This window comes from Heloderma suspectum, chromosome 16, assembly GCF_057233095.1.
Source record: "Heloderma suspectum isolate Gila_16-S chromosome 16, 16-S_ref, whole genome shotgun sequence".
Taxonomy (NCBI): domain Eukaryota; kingdom Metazoa; phylum Chordata; class Lepidosauria; order Squamata; family Helodermatidae; genus Heloderma; species Heloderma suspectum.
This window is the reverse complement of record NC_139473.1, coordinates 4,447,196-4,467,977: the sequence shown is the minus strand read 5'-3', so window position 1 is coordinate 4,467,977 and position 20,782 is coordinate 4,447,196. Positions and strand designations below refer to the sequence as shown.

The 20,782-nt window shown below is 51.0% G+C and overlaps 1 protein-coding gene across 2 annotated transcripts in view; it reads right to left on the bottom strand.

Annotated features, from left to right (window-relative positions):
- VPS53 (VPS53 subunit of GARP complex) overlaps nucleotides 1-20,782 on the bottom strand; it is a 46,908-nt gene that overhangs the window by 7,386 nt on the left and 18,740 nt on the right. Inside the window, exons 9-19 of one of the 2 annotated variants that reach the window (XM_084823000.1) lie at nucleotides 18,813-18,956; nucleotides 17,368-17,510; nucleotides 16,292-16,433; nucleotides 13,880-13,978; nucleotides 12,559-12,653; nucleotides 11,988-12,230; nucleotides 8,052-8,199; nucleotides 6,982-7,064; nucleotides 3,304-3,382; nucleotides 2,703-2,851; nucleotides 895-964 (exon numbers count right to left, since the gene is read on the bottom strand). In XM_084823000.1, coding sequence (XP_084679126.1) covers nucleotides 895-964; nucleotides 2,703-2,851; nucleotides 3,304-3,382; nucleotides 6,982-7,064; nucleotides 8,052-8,199; nucleotides 11,988-12,230; nucleotides 12,559-12,653; nucleotides 13,880-13,978; nucleotides 16,292-16,433; nucleotides 17,368-17,510; nucleotides 18,813-18,956 — 1,395 coding nt within the window. The remainder of the gene's footprint in view (nucleotides 1-894; nucleotides 965-2,702; nucleotides 2,852-3,303; nucleotides 3,383-6,981; nucleotides 7,065-8,051; nucleotides 8,200-11,987; nucleotides 12,231-12,558; nucleotides 12,654-13,879; nucleotides 13,979-16,291; nucleotides 16,434-17,367; nucleotides 17,511-18,812; nucleotides 18,957-20,782) is intronic. The other variant, XM_084823001.1, reaches the window with a different exon arrangement.

Here is a 20,782-nt window from a genome sequence, read left to right as displayed (position 1 = left end):
AGCGCTCCGCAAGGTGGGAGACATCCAGCAAAGAAACCCCAGATCCTGATGAAATTCGCTACCCAAAACTAAAAGGAAGGTCTAACTCTTGGCTAACAGGAACCAACTGAGCTGAGCTAACGGGAGTTAGAATTTTAGGTAGCAGCAGCAGCACCTGGGTGCTTAATCTCCCCCAGATTTAAAGAGAGATGTCACACTGCATGTCACAGGTACGGAGGGCACACACACCCGTCTTCCAGTCAACGCCGCAGGGCAGGGGAGGCCCCAGCCCTGACTCCCTGGGCCGGGGAAACGCAACGCTTCCCCCCTTCGCATACTCAGACCCACCCCGGAGCAGCTGCAGCCTGGATTGACAGCCAACGGCCCGGCACGTCTCAGTCGCTCCTCCGGACAACGAGCAGCGCCGTCTGAAGCTGGGGGACAGGTGCGTGCGTGACCAGGGTGGGACACATTGGCGGGACGACCCGGACAGGTGCAGCCCTGGGAAAATCGGGTCAGGTGTCCCCCAAACCTCGTAACAGTCCTCGGGGCGCAGCGAATATGAACAGGAAATTGGGCTTCCCGGGGCTTGGAGACATTCTGGTGCCGCCCTCCAGAATGGTTGGATTACAACACCCATCACCCCATAGCCAGCACGGAAACTGGCCGCCCACTAGCTTAGGGAAGGCTGACCTTGTAAAACAGGGCAACAATGGAAAACACCCTAAGGGCACAATCCTATGCATGTTTAGATAGGGAAAAAGTCCTACAATTCCCAGCATTCCCCAGCCAAAAGGGGAAAAAAGTCCTACAACTCTCAGCATGGCTGGCTGGGGAATGCTGGGAGTTGTAGGACTTTTTTCCCGTCTAAACATGCATAGCACCCCTTTTTATTTTGATTCCTCCCGTTCTCACCTGTTCTGCCCCGACCATGCTGATCGGCTTGCACTTGAAGAGGTGGTTGATAAACTTGGGGATGAAGGCGCTGTGGGAAAGAGCGGGAGAAGTTAACACAGCGCCTTCCGCAGGCACCTCGAAGAACAAACAAAACGCGTCCGAACTGTCGCTCTCCCCAGAAAGGGGGCCGCCCCACAGACCATGAAGGGGAAAGGGGAATTTCTCAGTCCACAGCATTGCTCAATGGGCTCCTCAGGAACCGAGTGCATGGCTGTGGGCTCTGCACTGAAAAAAAAAAAAAAAGCTGCACCGTTAAAATCCTGTTCCTGGCAGAAAATCCGTTCCTGGCAGGAAGAGCTGTACATTAAAATATGCTGGTATCTGGGGGATTTTCCTTTTTCCCTTCAGCCCCTATGTTTTTTATTCAGCTTCCTATGTCCCTTATTCTACTCAAGGTTTCAACCAGGGATTACCCATGCACTTTCAAGTATATCTGTACTCATGAGGGCTAGACACTTGCTGTTCCAAAAAGAAACTAACGTGAAAAGATTTGGTTCACAGAAAGCTGGATTCTAGGTTTGTTCCTGCACTCACGCTGAACTGAGACCCACTGTTGCTGTGTCAGGGGACCCTATTAGGGCTTCCCACGGAATGGCGTCGCCTGAAAGGCGGTCCCTTTGGTTAGCAATCAAACTCACTCCAGATGCCAGAATGGGGCAAGGTTTTCCTCCACGGTGTGGGCTCAGAGCAGTGAATTTTTTATTTTAATGTTTTTTTAAAGGCTGGCAGGCTGAGTCAAGCTATTAAAAGTAAAAATGGCACAAATGGGTCTTTAAACGATGCTGATGATTAGTTATCCCCCCGCTAAGTGATGCTATAAAAACCCGGGCAGGAGTCACCATCCGCGCCTGAAGCGCTGTAAATTTTTTCCGAAGAGGCAGAACTCTGGAGAGTGGCGGTGGGTGCCAAGGTTGGGCGATTTATCGGGAGCAGATCCCAAAGGTAAAATGACAATCGCCCGGGGAAGGGGAGAGGGAAACAAAAGAGCCCCTTCGACCGCCAAGCCCGCTGCCGGAAGCGAACAAGCTTGAGAGCCCCAGAAACAAATTGTTCTTGACAAAAAGAAAGGGAGGAGAGAAGAGGGGCTCGAATTTAATTGTGAAACCCACCCAGCAATTGCTGTGCTGCCTGATTTGGGATGGGGGTGGGTGGCAGGGGATGGCGGGGAGCTGGTTGGAAAAAGGACACAACCCGCAGAAGCAATGTATTATCAAAGCACATGAGGCAAGTGGCTGGTTGATTTTGGCAATGTTCCACCCCACCCGTTCCACCCCCTCCACCCCACAGGATTTGACACTGCAGTTCCTTTTAAACCTCCAGTACAATTGGCTCCATTAGACTTTGGGGCGGGGGAGAAGGCTGCAGGGATACGGGCAAGGAAGGTAATTTTTCCATTGTCTTGGAATAATTGCCCAAGCCTTTCTGATTTCTTTCTGAACAACTCGGGTAATTTCCGAGCTACTTCCAGAGAGCTTCATGCAATAACGGTTAACTTGTGGAACTCACTGCCGCAAGGTCTCAAGCCTACCTTCTTCAACCCAGTGCCTTCCAGATGTGTTGGACCAGAACTCCCAGCATATCCCCTTCGGACCTTTGAGTCTACACACGTGCACACGCCGCCAGCCCAATCCTACGCATACTTACTTGGAAGTTAGCCCCGCTCTGTGTAAAGGGGCTTACTCCCAGGTAAGCATGCACAGGACGGCAGCTAAAGAAGCCTTAGCAGGGAGCTCCCAGAAGGCCGAGCGAGCAGGGCGGCCACTCACTTGGCAAACTTGATGCAGAATTGGGTGAAGTATTTGCGGGTGGAGGCCAGGTTGTCGCGGATGATGGGGACGTTCTGTTTGATGTGGAGGATCACGGAGGTGACATAGGGGCTCTGGTCGCCAACGTGCTCCACGTTCTGCCACTGCATCTAAAGAGACCCAGATTTTTTTTTCTTAAATGAAGAGGTAGCTTTTGACTCTCTGAAGCTTGAGTGAGTGTGAACTGGAGACACCACAGTACATAGAGAGGGTTGTTTTGCTAGGCTTTTGCTATCTACAGGAGAGGGGTGTTGAACCTTAGGCCCAAGGGCCAAATCCGGCACTCAGATGGCCACTCCCTCTTCCTCTGGCTCCACCCCCTTTCCCCCAACCACCAATGGTGGTTTCCCAGCTTTTTCACAATGTTTTCCCACACTCAAAAAGGTTGAAATGCCTCTCCTAAGGCTTAGTGGCTGGCACAAAGAGCTTTACACTAAATAGGCCGGGATTTTGGATCTTTCTGGCCTTGCCCCTTTTGTCTTCAGTCCTGCCCACCACTGGAATGCGGCCCCCAAGAGCTTCTCTGAAATGGAGTTTCAACACCCTGCCTTGGCGCCTTTACCTTGCTCATGGCAGTGAGAGCCGGATCACAGGCTGCGTCCAAGTCCTGCACCAGAATCTGGATGCTGTTCGAGATCACTCTGCAAAGGAAGAAGATGGTTTGATCCGATTGCCTCCCAAGCCCGCCCAGAGCAGGCCCACTTGGGTGTGCCTCCCCCTCCCTGCCCACCAAGGATCTCAAGTGTCAGCATTAGTATTTCCTTATGTGTCGCCTGTCTTAAACGAAACATTCTCCAAAGCAACTTGCAAAAAAGAAAACCAAGGTAGTTCAGCGAGGAGGCCGTGGCAAGCTTGGCAACTTCAGAGTAGCTCATGCTACAGCCTCATTCTCAACCCGTGTCTGGGCTGGACCACTTCAGACTGCAAAAGAGGGACTTGCGCGGCTGAGCACAATAAGCAGACAAACGGTTGAATAAAGAAAACTAGCAAATTGTGGAAAAGAGCCTCGTCTGGAACTCCTTCTCGAGGGGCGCTAGCTTGGCTCCCTCTCTGTTCATTTATTTTACGGTATTTATGAATTGCTTTCATGGAAGACATTTCTAAGCGATGTACAGAAAATCAAGCTTTCACAGAGAAGACAGGATTCCCTTCCTGGGAAATCTGCGAAAGATGATTAAACGGCTGGACAGCCATCTGTCGGGGATGCTCTGACTTGGGATTCCTGCACTGAGCAGGGGGTTGGACTCGATGGCCTTGTAGGCCCCTTCCAACCCTACTATCCTATGATTCTATGAACCTGAAAGTTGGGATGTCCATCACTGGGAAATCTGGCCATTTTGGGGCTCACCAGATTTCTATGGTGCCCCTGGCTCGGCTTGTATTTGCCTGCTGGAAAAGATGTTTTTTGGAGGTGCCGAAAACCCAGAGGAACTGGCACCTGCCTAATTTGTAGTGGCAGGGTGTTCCACCGGTGGGCAAAGACCTTTTTATTCAGGCCTTTGGTGTATAAGCTGCTCAGCTGAGAAAGGGGAATCTATTGGCCCAGGTGCAGTTTCTTTTATTGTTGCATTTTTATCCATGCTTTTAATTCATTTGTTTTTATGGTTGTTTTAAGTTTTTGTTTTAAACTTGGTCTTATTCGCGTCATTTTTTGCTGGAACAGAGAGCTATAAATCAAATCAATAAATCAGTCATCATCATGATTATTATCATTATATTATCATTAATCGGGCCCTGGGATTTCTTATTATCGATTGCCAAAATTATTTAGATATGTGTATATGTGTTGTCGGTTTATATGTTTGTATGGAAATGGCTTTTATATTATGTACAATATTATATTAAAGCTTTAAATGGTCTTTATATTATGTACAATATTGTATTCTTAAGGCTTTTAGGGTGCAATCCTATGCAGGTTTAGACAGAAAAAAAGTCCTACAACTCCCAGCATTCCCCAGCCACCTGGCTGGGGAATGCTGAGAGTTGTAGGACTTTTTTCTGTCTAAACCTAAATAAAATTTCACCCTTAATCTCTGCAAATTGCCAGACAGCTATTGGGCAATATAGGAAAGTAACAAATGAAATGAAATTATTATTTATTGGATTTCTTGGCCACCTTTCTCTTAAAAAAAGAAAAAAGAAGACGACGACCCTGGGCGACTTACAGGATCAAAACATGCAACCTTTGAAATAGCTAAAACTATTTCCACTAATATACCACGACCTCATAATCATCTAAAGCATCACTGACAACCAAACCCTGCTTGCCTTCGATGTGGAGGAGGAACAATGAATCATGGGAGCCCCCCATCTGCAGGGCAGACTGGAGTTTTGGAGGGGGAGCACTTTCTTCTACATACCTTCTTGTCTCCCTTAATGGTTTTAATTCACTTTGTCGTTCCCTGTAGCTCCTGCCACGTCCTCTCCACTACCTCAACCCTTGGTGGGTCATGATACTCCACACACACGAGGCTGTAATCACCCCCTCAAAACACAGCATGCTCAATTCACTTGCAAGTGACGCTGCTTAAAACTCAGCTTGTCCCCTCTGCAGATGTGTAACAGAATTCGAATTTCGCCGGAGGGCACGGTACACGGCCCTACAAACAGCTCCATTACATAAACACACTCAGCTACGCTCCAGCCGGCTGCCAAATTCCTAATCTTGGCATCTGCGTCTCCCCCCTCCACCCCAGCCACCCCCTCAGAGAGACCTGACAGGTCTAATCTACCCAGGAATAATTTACTGTTTAATTTACCAATTAAAGTTGTCAATCGTCCCTCAGGAACTGCCAAAATAACTTCCTGCCAGAGCCGTTAACTCACGCCCAGGCCACCACCCCTCTGCCACCCTCTCGATCACATTTTTCCCTCATGAGAAGGCGCCCAGCCTGTCAGGGCTCACGCGCGCAGCTGTTAACAGTGCACAAAACGCCACTGCTAATAGAAATATCAGTTCCTGTCTGCTTCGTTTTCCTTTTGCTTCGTCGCGCACAAGGGAAATGTCACTTCAGCTGACAAGGCCTGTCAAGGGACGGGCCTGAAAACGTTAGCCGTGGAGGCACTGGCTTGCCTCGAAAATAAGCGAGGGGGGCTTTTGTGTCGCACAATTTGCTCCCCCGCAACACCTCCGCGGGGCACCTTGGATGTCAAGAGGGTTACAGTGGGGGAAGGGAGGACCTCACAGGCCCTGCCGCGGTCCCCCAGGGTAGCATTCTTTTGCCAGCAGGCATTCCCAGAAAAGTAGCTTGCAACAAGGCTTGTGTTTTGTACATCGCTTAGAAAGTTCTTTAATGACAGCAAGTCATAAATATAATTAATTCAATAAATAAATAAATAAATAAAGGCAGCTTGGGAGAGCGGTCAAAGCAGCAGCACCCATCTTACCCAGCACCTAAGGCTGAAGTGGCAGGTATTTTAGCAGCACGACTATGAACAGTTTCCTACAATAATTGTGCAGTCGATGCTCAAAGCACCCCCCACAACCGCCCGGTAACTCAGCCATACCTACATCAGCCCTCCCCAACTTGGTGCCCTCCGGGTGTGTTGGGACTACAACTCCCAGCATGTCCCAGCCAGCTTGGAGTTGTAGGCCAACATGTCTGGAGGGCGCCAAGTTGGGGAAATCTGCGGAAGATGATTAACCTGAAAGTAGGGATGTCCATCGCTGGGAAATCTGGCCCTTTTGGGGCTCACCAGATTTCGATGGTGCCTCTGTCTCAGCTTGTATTTGCAAGCCAAACTGCAGTTTTTTCCCGAAATCCGGGAACCTTTTTCAGGGCTTTTGCACAAATTACTACCGTACCTTGCATGAATTGTGGCTGCAATTTGCATGAATTGCAGCTACAATTTGCATGAAATGCAGCTTCAATTTGCACAATTAAGCAAATTACAGCCACCATTTGTGCAAATTTTTATTTATGGAGAGGGAAACAACCCAGAGAATCAATGGAGATTGATTTGGGCCAGCTCATGGGTAAACAAGCCAAGGCCCAGGGGTGCCAAGCTGATGAAAGCTTCCCCACCCCTGGATGGATTCTTCCGACATCCTGACCCGAAAGCAACAAACAAGTTACCTGAAACCACTCGGTGGTGGATGCCAAACTTCCCCTTCCATCTGTGTACCCCTTGCACATAGCACCGACTCTTTCTCCCAGCCCACTATAGCACAGATGCATTCAGAAAAGCATCCAGATGCAAAGCGGGCCCAGAAAAGAACCTCCAGTGGCATCGTACATACATGCTGAAGGTATCCATCTCTCCCATCAAGTTGATCCTCTCCATGAGGCTGGTGTCCACCTTCTCTTTGAGTTTTTCTTCAAGCTGGGGAGGGGAGGCATAACAAATAGAGACTTTGCCCATAAAGTTCAACCAATTCCAAAACACCAGTTCCTGGAAGGAGGAAAGCCTTTGCCCCACCCCATGCTTAGACATTTCAGCTGTTTTTTGCCTTCAGGCGCAAGCTAACTGCTGCCTGTATTAGGTTTCCAAAGACAAGGAGACCGCTCTCATGGGCCCAGGGGGAAGGGTGCACAAGACCCACCCCTAAATGCTAGGACCATCCATCCTGTTTTCTAGCATTCTGGCACCAATGCCCATATGTTTTCAGGGGTGTTTTGTTCTTCCCCAACCCCTGGAGTCATAAGGACTGGAAACTTGGTGGTTTCGTTTTAAATGAAGGAAGGCTGCACTCGATTTGAGCTATTACAATGAACATCTGGAGCTGTATTATACCGAGTCAGACCTGGGAGCAAAATCCAGCCCTCTTGGGGTCCCAATCCGACCATGTGAGGTCCTCCAATGGCCATGCCTCCTCTTCCTGGCCCCACCCCTTTTCTCCCGACCACCAATCGTTTGGTGCTTTTGCGTAGTTTCGTCCCCCATTCTGACAGGTTGAAATGCCGCTCCTAAGTCTGGCTTCTTGGCAAGAAGAGCTTTAAGCTGCAATGGGCTGGTGTTTTTGGCTTCTCCCCTTTTGCCTTCAGCCCTGCCCCCCACCAGAATGTGGCCCCCGAGCGCTTCTCCAAAACGGAACTTGACCCTTGGGCTGGAAGAGCTTCAACACCCTTGCATTAAAACATCTAGCCCCACGGTCATGACTGCTCTGACTGGGAGACGGCACAGAATCCCAGGCCAGTCTCTTCTGCTCCTGCTAGCTCAGCATTAAACTTAACGCCCAGCACCCACCCTGACAAAGCTGAGCTCTGCACCCCACACGGGCACACAAATGCCAGAGGCTGCGTGCCGCAAGGTGAGGGGCCGCCATGGAGACCCCAGCTCTCTCGCCCACCGGGAACCCCTTGGCTTTACCTGTTGGGTCGTGGCCAAGCAATACTCCGCAGTGCTCAGGATACTGCAGATGAGGCAGAGTTCTTCTAGGGTGAACTTGGCCACCTCCGCGCCCTCCTTCTCTTTCAACAGGCCGGTGATGGTGAGCCCGCCGCCGCTGCTGGTCGTCCTGCCAGGGTCGGGGGGGACGGCACACCGATTAAGCCACAATGCCGGACTGGCTGGCCCAAGCCACCCGGCTGCACCCGGCTGCCCTGGGATGTCTGCATCTGTGTGCAAGCGAGGTGGGCCAGCCTTCTCCCCTCCTCCAGCTCAGCACCATAAACCCCCTTTTTGCACACGTAGGAATGTAAGGACGTAAGAAGGGCCCTGCTGGATCAGGCCAAAGTCCATCTTGTCCAGCATTCTGTTCACACAATGGCCAGCCAGCTGTTGAGCAGGAACCCACAAGCAGGACATGAGTGCAACACCACCCTCCCACCCATGTTCCCCAGCAACTGGTATACACAGGCTTACTTGCCTCTGAGACTGGAGGGAGCACATGGCCATCAGGACTAGCAGCCATTGATAGCCTTCTCCTCCAGGAATTTGCCCAACCCCCTTTTAAAGCCATCCACATTGGTGGCCATCACTAAATCTTATGTAAGTGAATTCTACAGTTTCACTCTGCGCTGTGTGAAGACGTCCTTCCTTTTATCTGTCCTGAATCTCCCACCCATCAGCTTCATGGGGTGACCCCATTGGGTTCTAGTATTATGAGAGAGGGAGAAAAACGTCTCCCTCTCCACTTTCTCTATACCTTGCCTGATTTTGTACATCTCCCCTTCCTCACCTCTTTTTAAAGTTAAACAATCCCAGACGTTGCACCTTTTCCTCATAGGGGAGTTGCTCCAGCCCCTGGATCATTTTAGTTGCCCTCCTCTGCACTTTTTCCAGCTCTACAGCACACCTTTTTTGGTGTGGTGACCAGAACTGGACACAGCATTCCAAGCGTGGTCGCACCACAGATTCATGTACGGGGGGTACCAACTTGGCAGTTTTATTTTCAGTCCCTTCCCTAATTGTGCCTAACATGGAATTCACCTTTTCCACAGCAGCGGCACACGGGGAATTTTCATTGACGTTTTCCTCAAGCGGTCCACCGCAACACCCAGAAGAATTACACGCAGGCGTGCCGAGACCCCGTGCGAGGCGGGCCACTCGCAGCTCTTCAGATGTTTTGGCCTACAACTCCATCAGCCCCAACCAGCGGGTGAGGGATGATGGGAGATTTGGCCCTCCGGGTGTTTTGGCCCACAAGTTGCCTGCCCCTGTGCAAGACTCAGGAGTCAGCTTGGAAGACGGGACAGAGACTCGACTGGGTAGCCAGTGCTCTCAGCTTCACTGGGTTCTATCCTTACGAGAGGGGGAGAAAAACGTCTCCCCATCCACCTTCTCCACACTGTGCATCATTTCAGACACCTCTGTCATGTGTGTATGCATCCCCCCACACCATGCACTTTCTTGTTTTTTCCCCTAAGCTAAAAAGCCCCAAACCCTGTAACCATTCCTCCTCGAGATGTGGCTCCAGTCTCCTGTTCTTTCTAATTCCCCTTTTCTGCACCTTCGTCAACAATACCATTTTGGAGAAGAGGCAATCAGGACAGGTGGTATCAAGAGAAGTAACGTTTTAAAGTCGTGGGAAGTGATACTTCCACTCTGGTCGGACCTCGCCTTGAATACTGTGTCCAGTTCCGGACACCACACTTTAAAGGAGGATTCAGATGAATTGGAATGAGTTCAGAGAAGGGCAGCACAGATGATCAGGGGACGAGATGCTAAGCCCTCCGAGGAAAGATGGAAGGAACTGGTTATGTTTAGCGTTGAGAAAAGAAGACTGAGGTGGGGACACGATAGCCCTTTTCAAGTCCCTGAAGTGTTGTCACGCAGAAGAGGGCCGCAATCTGTTCTCCATCATCCAAAACTGTCAGAGACGAAATAACAGTCTCTGAGAGAGCAGTCAGGTGGGTGACCACACGGGAGAGGGCCTTCTCTGCAGTGGCCCCACACCTTTGGAACAAGCTGGCATCGGAGGTCCACCATGCTCCATCATTGCAGGCTTTAAGAAGGCCTTGAAAACATATTATTTTACCTTGGCCTTCTCTTGATATGACTGCTATTGTTGCTGGTACTGCTGTTAACATGGTTGCTGTTTTTATTCTTGGATTTCATTGTTGTTTTTATGTTTTTATCATTTTTAATATTTCAACTGTTTTTATGCATTTTATGGCTGTAAGCCGCCTTGGGAGGGCTTCTGCCCTGAAAGGCAGCCAAGAAATATTTTTAATTAATTAATTGAATAACGGGCTTTAGTTATGGGAAGGCTGATTTCGGATGGGCATCAGGAAAAGTTTCCTCACGGTCAGAGCACTCCGACAGTGGAACCAGCTGCCCAGGGAGGCGGAGGCCTCTCTGTCTCTGGAGGCATCCAAGCAGAGACTGGACAGCCATCCATCGGGGATGCTTGAAACTGGACTCCTGCACTGAGTGGGGGGGACAGGACTCGAGGGCCTGAATGGGCCCTTCCAGCTCTCTAATGCTACGACCGTACAGAGTTGTTTGCTCCACCACCACCTTTCTCTCGGCAGGCCCAGGGCTCTCCAGCGTGCCTGGAAATAGCAGCCTCTGACACAGATCCCTTATTTGGCTACAAACAAGGGCTAAGGACATAAGAGGAAAGTGGTGGAAGGAATGGGGATCCTGTCCTCTCCAACAACCCAGGCATGGGAACACACATTCGGGGCAACCCAGCATCTGGAATTTTGCGCCCCGAGAACTGTCACATTCAGGGCCGGCCTGATTCATGTTGAGGCGAAGGACAAGATGGTGCCCCCTCCATTCTGTGTAGAAAAGCCAACCGGACCGGCAGCTGAATCGTTCCTTGACGGCGTCCTCCACCCCACCCGCGGGCATCAGTCTAGCTTAGGGATGCTCGCCAGGCCGCTTGGCACACAGCTCCCTCCTCCAACACCTTGCTGCCGTCTCCCAGCATCTGCCACCTGAAGCAACCACCTCACCCTGCCTCACGGTAGGACCGGCCCTAGGCATATTATGGGCAACTTAAGAATGGCTGAACAGCACATTACGTTCAACGCACCTTCGCATTTGCATGTGTGTTGCAGTGGTGGTGGTGTTTTTATTAGCCGCCGCAGGAAGCCCAGATCTAGATTTGCACCGCAGCACAGGTGCAGGGGCCTCACCAGCTTCCCTCCTGGGGCAAATCCCAGCTCTGGGTGTGTGTGTGCATCCATCCGTGTGATTTCGTCAGAACTGCAGCACCTCCCAAGTGGCTACTTTGCAACTGGCCTCAGCGTCCTGCCACCTCCACCACCCCCAAAATAAGAAGTCCCACTTATCCTACCCTACCCTAGTTTGACAGCTCTTCGCCACCCCTCCCTGCCACTTCTCCCTTCTTCTGCCTGCTACAGGCTCCCCTCCGTGCAGACTCAGTTCCACCACACCTTATCTGACGCCCTGCAGGCTGCGGGGCTGGCGCTTAGAACATCTCCGATCGGGGGTGGGCCTCTTCCAATTCGAGGGCTGAATTAAATTTCAGAGGCATGCTCACTGGCTGCATTCCAGTGGTGGGCTGAGGGCAAAGGAGGTGTGGCCAAAGGCAAAAGGGGCAGGGCCAAAAATATGAATACTACCGGCCTGTAGTAGCTTCAAGCTCTTAACTGCCAGTAATTAAGCCTCAGGAGTGGCATTTTCACCTTTTGGAATGTGGGAATACACTGCACAAGAGCCAGGAAGCCATCAAACGATTGGCAGCTGGGGGAAAGGGGGTGGAGCCAGTGGAAGGGGGTGTGGCCGCCAGATTTGGCCCTCGGGCCTCAGGTTCCCCACCCCTGTTTTAGACACTCCGAAGGTATTAAATAATGAGAATATCACCGCCACCCGACGGTGCTGAAATCTCACTTGGGCAGGTTTCCCGAAAGGATCTTCCAGGCGTATTCCCGGAGGTACTTCTGGAAGATGGTGGTGAGGGCAATCATCGGCTCGCCAGTGCTGAGCTGCGAACACTGAACCATGCATTTCTTGTAGTACACAAAGAGGTCGGCGCAGCTGGGCAGGACGGCCCCGCCCTCGTCCACGTTTGGCTTAGGGGGGCCCTGGGCTCTGAAATCCCCCACGAAGCGGTCGATGAGCTCGCCAAGGTTTCTAAAGCCAAATGAGAAACAAAACCAAGCCCTCAGGTGTAAAAAAATTGGGAAAGAGCTTAACACCAGGTCAAAAATGAGAGCGAGCGAGAGAAAACGACAAGTCTTGGGATGTTTCTGGCACTCCATGCTTTTTTCCTTTGGAACATCAAAATAAAACCAGGGTGGAAGAGTAACAACCTTTCGTAAAGAGAGCATTTTGCTGTTGCTTTTAATAAAAAGCAAAAGTAGGCTTTTGGCCAAAAGATGTTTACAAAAACATAAGCAGGGATGCATTGATTGATTGATTGATTTTTAAGGCAGGCAACTCATAAACGTTCATTACTCACTTGTCCTGGGATTCGATGTACACATAAAGATGCGGTTCAAAGCACTTGGAAACGATACCGTGGAATGGATTATTCGGAACCTTTGGCTTTTTCGGCTAAGACAAAAAAAAGTTGACAGTAAACTTGGGGGGGGGGGGATTTAAAAGAAAATAGATTCAGACTTTCGAACTCTCAGGAAAACAACGCCCCCGTGCCCTGGAGCAAGAGCAGACAGAGCCTGTTCGTAACGTTCGCTTCTGCCTGGCTAATATCCTGTTTGGGGGAAAAGGGGAAGATTCACTATGAATGAATCTTTTGGAAACTTTTGGAAGAACCAGTTCGATTTGCTTGTTTTCATTGTCAAACCCTCTCCGCCGCCCTTTTGTTTTGTGTCTGCAATATTGTAAGCCTGAGGGCAGGTCCTGTGTTGTTGAATCTCAATAATAATAATAATAATAATAATAATAATAATAATAATGAGGAGGAGGAGGAGGAGGAGGAGGAGGAGGAGAGTAACTGGCCGATCCCACAGAACATAAGCTGGTGAATCACTATCTAGCCTGGGTAAAAGGGGAAGCCTCAACTCCCATATCTGGATGCTGTGTGAAGGAGAAAGGAATTAGACATTTTTATTATGCCCACCGTACCACAGTTAAATCTGAAGGAGGGGACAGGACGGGGGAACGTATGGGAAAGAAAATAACAACAGAAAAGGAGACAGAGGGCTCCGTCGCAACCCTGCCCACCAAATCCGACAGGCCTCTTGCCAATTGTGCATGATTCTAGTCCCCTGGTCCTGCTGAAGAAAAGGGGGAGGAGCCATCGCTCAGGGCACATGCTCTGGATACGAAAGGATCCCAGGTTCAAATCCCCATCATCTCCAGTTAAAGCAGGGGTTATCTAGCATTCCATCCTGTTTTCTAGCATTCTGGCAGATATGTCAGTATGTTTTCAGGGCTGTTTTGTTCTCCCCCACCCCTCCCTGGAGTCATAATGTCTATAAACTTGGTGGTTTTAAGTGAAGGCTGATATCCTTACACTTGACTTTAGCTATTACAATGGATACTTGGAACAGAGAGAACTGCCATATACCGAGTCATGCTACAGATGACCACGCCCCCTTTCCCCTGGCCCCACCACCTTCCACCCAATCCTCGGGCTGAAACTAGTTTGACACCCGAGTTAAAAGATCTTCAGCTGGGAGAGACCTCTTGCCAGGGACCCTGCAGAGCTGAGGATGGGGGTTGGAGTCCAACCCAAAGGGGCACCAGGTCAAGGACGGCTTTTGTTTGAGAAGAAAAGCTCGAAGGCGTGTGGAAATCACAGAAGCTCAAACACTTACTTTGTCAACGTCCGTCTTTTCCGACATGATGTCATCCACCTCCAGGATGCTTTCGTCCTCCAGGAATGGGTTGGTGGACGGTGCTGGATCAGCCTTCTTCTATTGGAGGAAAGGAAGTCCATTCAGAGGAGAAGGTGGCTCTGAAAACACCTGGCTTGGATTGTCAGTGTTCCAAGTTCCTCATGAGCTGCGGCCAGACAGTTGATCAGAGGCAGTCACAAGGGAGCACATGCCTCCCTTCTTGCAACTTCAGCTTCGCTGCCACTGGCCTGTTATGACCTACAAAGCCCCATTCGGCTTGGGACCAGGCTACCTGAAAGACCACCTTCTCCCACATGAGCCTGCCCAGGTCTTAAGATCTTCAAGAGAGGCCCCTTCTCCAACCCCGACTTCAGAGCCATGTTTGGGTGGTGGCAATGCAAGAGGGCCTTCTCAGTGGCCGCTCCCAAGCTGCGGAACTCCCTGCCTGTCAAGGGCTCCTTGGAGGCCTCCCTCAGTCTAATCCAGTAGCCAAGTCCAGACACAGACAAAGGGATTCTTTTCAAAGCTTTATTCCTCTTTTACAACTTAACAACTCTGCCGTTAGCAACTAGATATGAGCAGCACAGTACCTATGCCCTACGTTGGAATAGTTGGTCCCCGTTTGAAAGGGAATCACTGGCAGACCCTGAACTTAAGGGCTAGGGAGAGTCCCTCCCCTTTTCCCTTGGATCCTCTGGGCACAACCGTTGTTTGCGCTCCAACCGGGCACTACGCCTCTTTTCTGCGCCCTCCATTTGGCGCCGCTCTCTGCGTCGGCGACGCACATCCATCAAGTCTGCTTCCCGCGCTCTGTCACTCCCAGGACTGCTATCTAAGCTAGGAATGCCGGTGGGAGGAATCTCCGTCAGCTGTTGGCCCTGGGAAAAAGGAGCGCGCTCCTCTCCCAGGAGCAACTCCTCTTCCTCAGAATCAGAACTACTCTGGGATTCTATGGGCTCAGTGCCCACCCTGACATTGCCGAGGGGGGCTAGGCCGGCTCCCTCTCTGCTGTCCTTCCAACCTGCAGGCAAAAACCACTTTACTCAAGCAGGCCTTTGGCCTGTAAGTGGGTCTGCTGGGGTTGGGTGCTACCTTTATTCTGTTGTTGCTGTGCTTTTGTCGCATTGTAATGCCTTTGTTTTATTATTGTTTTGGTCAAGTTTTGTTTAGGAGCATCAGCTGCCTTGACTGCCATTTTTCTGGGCAGAAAGGCAGGGCACAAATCAAATCAAATCAATCCATGCACTGTAGGCTGGCTTTGGCAGGTCAGCGGAGGAGCTGCTCTTCTGAGCTGGCCCCGGCCTGCCCCCTTGCCCTCAGGGGGGAAATCCGGAACCTCAGCTGCATCGCCCACCAGTGTCCGCAGCAGCTGCAGATGGGGGGGGGTCTCCTTCCTGCCCCTCCCCTCTCGTGCTGCATCTCTGCTTCAGCCTCTGAATCGTCGCCTTTCCTTCTTTATGACATTTGCCATAAATCTGAAAGAATGCCCAGGAGTTATCTCCACCCTCCCATAAAATTCACGAATGGTGCCTTTTGCAGTACAGCCGGAATCCCTTTTGAGTTTAATTGGTCAGTTAATATTGGGCCACCTGGCGCTCCCTCTCCCCAGCCTTAAACACATGCCTGTTTAGGGACCTGTGGGTCCCTGCCCTCGAGCCACATTTCTCCCGGGGTGCGCATCCGAACATGCATTCATGCTCAACAGGAGGAGAAACCTCTCCGCACACAAAACACATAACTGACTAGGCCCGACACATTTTAGTTAAAATTTTCATTGAGGGCACCGTAATGCCAAAAGCACCCTCCGTGTCGTCCAAGTGCTCAGCTGCAAAATAAATTATTATTACTGCTATTATTATCATTGACAACAAATCAATTTTTTCAGGATGAGGGCTGAGGGCCAAATTCCATCTCAGAGAAGCTCTCAGGAGCCACATTCCAATGGTGGGCGGGGCCAAAGCAAAAAAGGCAGGGCCAGAAATAACAGCATATTGTAGCTTAAAGCTCATGCGGCCAGTAACCCGGCCTTAGGAGAGGCATTTCAGCTTTTCCGGGGAAGAGGGCATGCCCCAGGCCTGAAGTTGTGCACCCCTTCCCTGCATTATAATTTTGCACAGCACAGGATAAACTTCCTCTCTCTCGAACACACTTCAGTGCCTTCCCTCCTTCTCACGTACACAGTCGCCAATTGATGGCAAACAGGATGCATGCACGAAAGGACCAGGCCGGCTCCAAAGACCTGAGGACAAACTTTTGCACCGTCCTCAAAAGCAACGCTTGTTCGCAAGGGAGCCCGTGCACCCGTCATTCAGCAGGGCACCACCAAGCCACACAAACACACACGAGTCTAAGCACTCGAGCTGGGCACACGTCCTGAGAAACGACTCTCACCGGCACTGCGTCGGACAGGGTGCAGCCGGAGAAGCGCTTGGCCAGCAGCCCTTCGAAGTTGGTCGTCCTCTGAATGGCGAAGAGCAGCAGCTTCACCTCGATCTCCCTTGCCCGCGTGCGCATGATCTTTGCAAGCTCCGTCCTGCAGGGAGAGAACCGGAGGGGAGGGCGGGAAGGTGAGGCAGGCCTCGGGTGGCACCTGCCCTGATGGGATTTCAGCACCAGAGACCCCCAGAGTTTAAATCATCTTTATGTCACTTCCTTGCCGCTTCTGCGTTTCTATTTCCGCTGCTTTTATGCTGCTCTTCTGTATGGTGGCGATTTAATGTTTGCTATAATTACTTGGATTGTAATGTTATCTTCCTGTAACCTGGCCTGGAAAACCTGGCCTGTTCCTGCCCAGTTGCTAACATCACCTTCGGCGGCGACAGTGCGACAAGTGGCCATTGGTAACGCAGCACTGAAAGGGTTGAATGATATTGCAAATGGCAAAATGCCACATTGTCTCTCCTGGCTGATCATATAACTGCAGCAACGCTTCCAAATTATGCTCATGCAAACACCCATCTACTAAATTTTGTAGCTTTCTTCAATAAAGCACTGAATGCATTTCAATTAAACCCGAAGTCTGTAGTCATGTTTGTCTATTTCAACTTAGCTTAGTTGCCCGCCCAAGTGTCTCGAAACAACATTCCGAAGCTGAGCAGGACCAAGTTAACAGCTACCAGGGAAAGAGCCTTCTCTGTAGCGGCCCCCCATTTGTGGAATTCCCTTCCCAGAGAAACCCTCCTGGTGTCCTCACTGTATACATTTAGATGCCAGGTAAAGACCTCCCTCTTCCAGCAGGCATTTAATCTTTGATCTGTTGTCCTGATTATTAACTTTACTGCTGGCTCTTTAATATTTTTAGGGCGCAGGCCTATGCGTGTTTAGACAGCAAAACGTCCTCCAACTCCCAGCATTCCCCAGCCAGCCTTCAACAACTTTCATAGTTTACTACATTGATATTTCCATTGTTGAATTTTGGTTCTGGAGCTCAGAAGCAGAGCATCCCAGCAGTGCACACGGATTCCCACCTCGTAACATGGCAGAAGTCCACCGCAATCCGTTCTGTCATGCACCATTCCTGAGGGAACATGCGGCCATATTTCTCCTCATAGTCCACCAGCTGGCGCTTGATCCAAGCGTAACGCCGGTCAATTTTATCCAGCCAGGCAACCTGGAGGCAAAGGACAGAGAACGCAGTCGTGGCCCGCACGGCTGAATGTGGCTTGTCAGAACGCCAACTTAACCAAGGGCGCCTTAGCACCTGACATACCCTGGATGGCATTTTGGAACTAGGCGCAACAGGTCAAGGGTGCTGTCGCGCCTCCGTCCTGCTTGCGCTCTTCCCATTGGGGAGCCTGGTTGGCCGCTGTGGGAACAGAACGCTGGAGTTCCGCGTGGTGCAGAGACTGCAGCTAGTGCAGAACACCCTCGTGATTCGGCGACTGCAATGCCCTCTTTGTGGGGCTGCCCTCATGGGCGGTTCAGACGCTGCAGCTAGTGCAGAATGCAGCAGCCAGGGTGCTCCCTGGGACACCCAGCTCTGCTCACACAACTCCTGCGTTAAAGGAACGCTGCTGGCTGCCGATGAGCTACCGAGGCACGTGCAAGGTTCTGTCATTGTCATACAAAGCCCCAGACAACTCGAGACCAGGGTACCTAGCAGACCAACCAGGCGACCTTTACGATCAGCAGATGAGGCCTTGCTGGTCATTCCGAAACTAACAGGGTGTCGCCACGCAATACCACGACAGTGGGACTCCTTGGTAGCGGCATGCGCCCCCCCCCCCGGGAAACCCTCCCTCGTGCAGTTTGGGAGGCAGAAAATGCGGCGACTTTCAAACGCCTCCTGAAAACACTTGTTCAGCCAGGCTGTAGTTCAACAAACCACGCTGCTCCATCTTACTGCTCCTTGTATTGTTTTTATTGGAACTGGAATTGTTTTTAAAGTTGTGTTTTTAAATACTGTATTATAAATATTGAAATCACATTTGCATGTGAACCGCTTAGGGATTTCATTATATTTGGCAGTCTATAAATATCATATATAGAAATAATAAACAAACAGACTATACAGGCCTTGGATTTGATCCAGCACAGTTCTTAAGTATTTAAGCTCCACTGCAAAGTCAAAGTAATGGGCCCCAATGTGGACTGCAATGCCCATCTGCCCTAGCCAGTCTAGCCAAGGGTGAGGAATAATGGGAGATGAGTCCAACAACTTCTGGAGGGCCTGGTGTTCTCCCCCCGGTGGAAGGCCCTGGGTTCATACCCCCTTGGCTTGCACCCTGGTCCCCACAGGAAAGGGCCCCACTGGCACAGCCCCAGCATTCTCCCCCTTGAGTGTTTCTTAATGTGCCCATCAGGAAGCGAGTGAGCGCAGCTCCCCGGGGTAGGTGCCTGAGGCCAAAAGAAGGGTGTCAACGCTCTGCAAAAATTGACAAGCGATGCGGGGCAAGAAGAGACCGCAACGCACGTCTTGGTTTTCCTGGAACAGCACGAGGTACTCGGAGAGGTGCTGCTTAATGAACTTCTTGATGATCTCCTGCTTGATCCGAGGGTCCAAGACGTTGGCAACCAAACATGCGTCCCGGAGGACATTGCTGGGTCCTCCAGCCCTCTGCCGAAAAACAAACAAAACAGGGGTGAGGAGATGCGCAAAGGGTTCACACCCTCTTGGTGCTTTTTAAAACGAGCTTTGGGAGCAGCGGTCCAGAGAGGAACTCCGGAAGCAGCCACACAACAGGCCAGGTGTTAACAACGGAAGCTGCCCTATGTGGAGCCAGACCTGGGTCCCCCTGGCCCAGTACTGTTGACACGGAGTGGCAGCAGCCGCTCTCTGGGATTTCAGGCAGGGGCTTTTCCAACCCTACCTGGAGATGCTGCCAAGGATTGAACCTGGGGCCTTTTGCACACAAAGCAGGGGCTCTATATATAGGAACTGAACTACCACTGAAAACTAAAGGAAGATTCTAGTCCTCATGGTTGTGAATTAAGGACTGATTGAAATAGGAACACTGGGAGCTGCCTTAGGCCGAGTCAGGCCTGGGTCCATCTAGCCCAGTATTGTTGACGCTGACTGGTAGCAGCGGCTCTCCGGGGTTTCAGGAGGGATGTTTTCCCCTGCTTTTCCTGGAGATGCCGGGGATCAAACTTGGGAACCTTCTGCCTGCAAAGCAAGGGCTCTACCACTGAGGCACAGCCACTCTCCCTGGTTTGTCCACCTAACCCATCATCGCCTGCTCTGACCGGCAGCAGCCTTCTGGGATCTCAGCCTGCTGTCCTCTGCCTCCTCCAACCTGCTGCCCTCTGGACGTGCTGGACTGCAACCCCCGTCATCCCAGCCAACTCATCTGGAGGGTGGGAAAGGCTGTGCTACCTCGAGCCTATGTGCCCCAGGTGCTGCAGAACGCGGGCGGGAGGGTGCCGTTGCACTCCTGCCCTGCTTGCGAGTTTCCCGTGGGCAGCTGGGTGGCCACTGTGGGGACAGAACGCTGGACTAGACGGACCCTCAGCCTGATCCAGCAGGGCGCTTCTGATGTTCTCACACACTCCTGTGATCTGTAGAGACTGCAGAGAGAAGCCGATTCTTCCCTTACTAAGAACTCTCCCAGAATGGTCTTCTGGAGAGCTGGTGATGTTTTGTTTGAAGGACGACTCATCCTGTATCACCGAGAAGGTGGCAAGTGTCTTATTTCAATGCAAATTGGGGGGGGATTATGTTAGCCCCTTTTATTTTATTTTTTTTTTGTCTAATTCCTCTTAATCAGTTGTATCTTTTTTGTGTATAGAAACCTGTATGATTCAGTGACCGAATAAATAATTAATTTCTTCACAAAAGGATCTGGGATTCTGGAAATTAACCCCTTCACCCATTCACGGCACCCTCTAGGAGCCCAGGTCCAGCGTCCGAGAGGAAATCACCTCGCTGACGGGACTCTCCCGGGTTTGGGTGGCAGACCAGCCTGGAGTGTGTGGTGTGTGTGCGAGAGAGGGGGGGGGGAGAGAGAGAGAGAGAGAGAGAGAACGAACAGCTGTGTCTAGCTCTGCTGTCTCTCCGTCTATTTAGCCTCGGAGAAAAGGGGAGGCTTGGTTGAAAAATAAAAAGGAAATGATGGATTGCAAGCGTCAGGGAGGGGACACATCTGGTTTTGGCAAGCCAAGAAGAGCGAGCTGTGATTCAAAGCCGCTGGCAGGTTCCTGCTCTGAAACACCCACAAATCTATTTTCTCTCACCATTTGCATGGCACATCTGTTGCCTCTTGCATTGACGCACACATGTACATACGTACACACAAACAAACAAAATGGCAACAGACTGCAGTGCCAGAAAGACTTCACAGATTGATCGCGGCATGAAAGGGAGACTCCAGCCTGAAATCGCCGAATTAGAACTTATCAAGAAGTTTGATGCTAGCTGTTCAGGCCTCAATCAAGACAATGGTT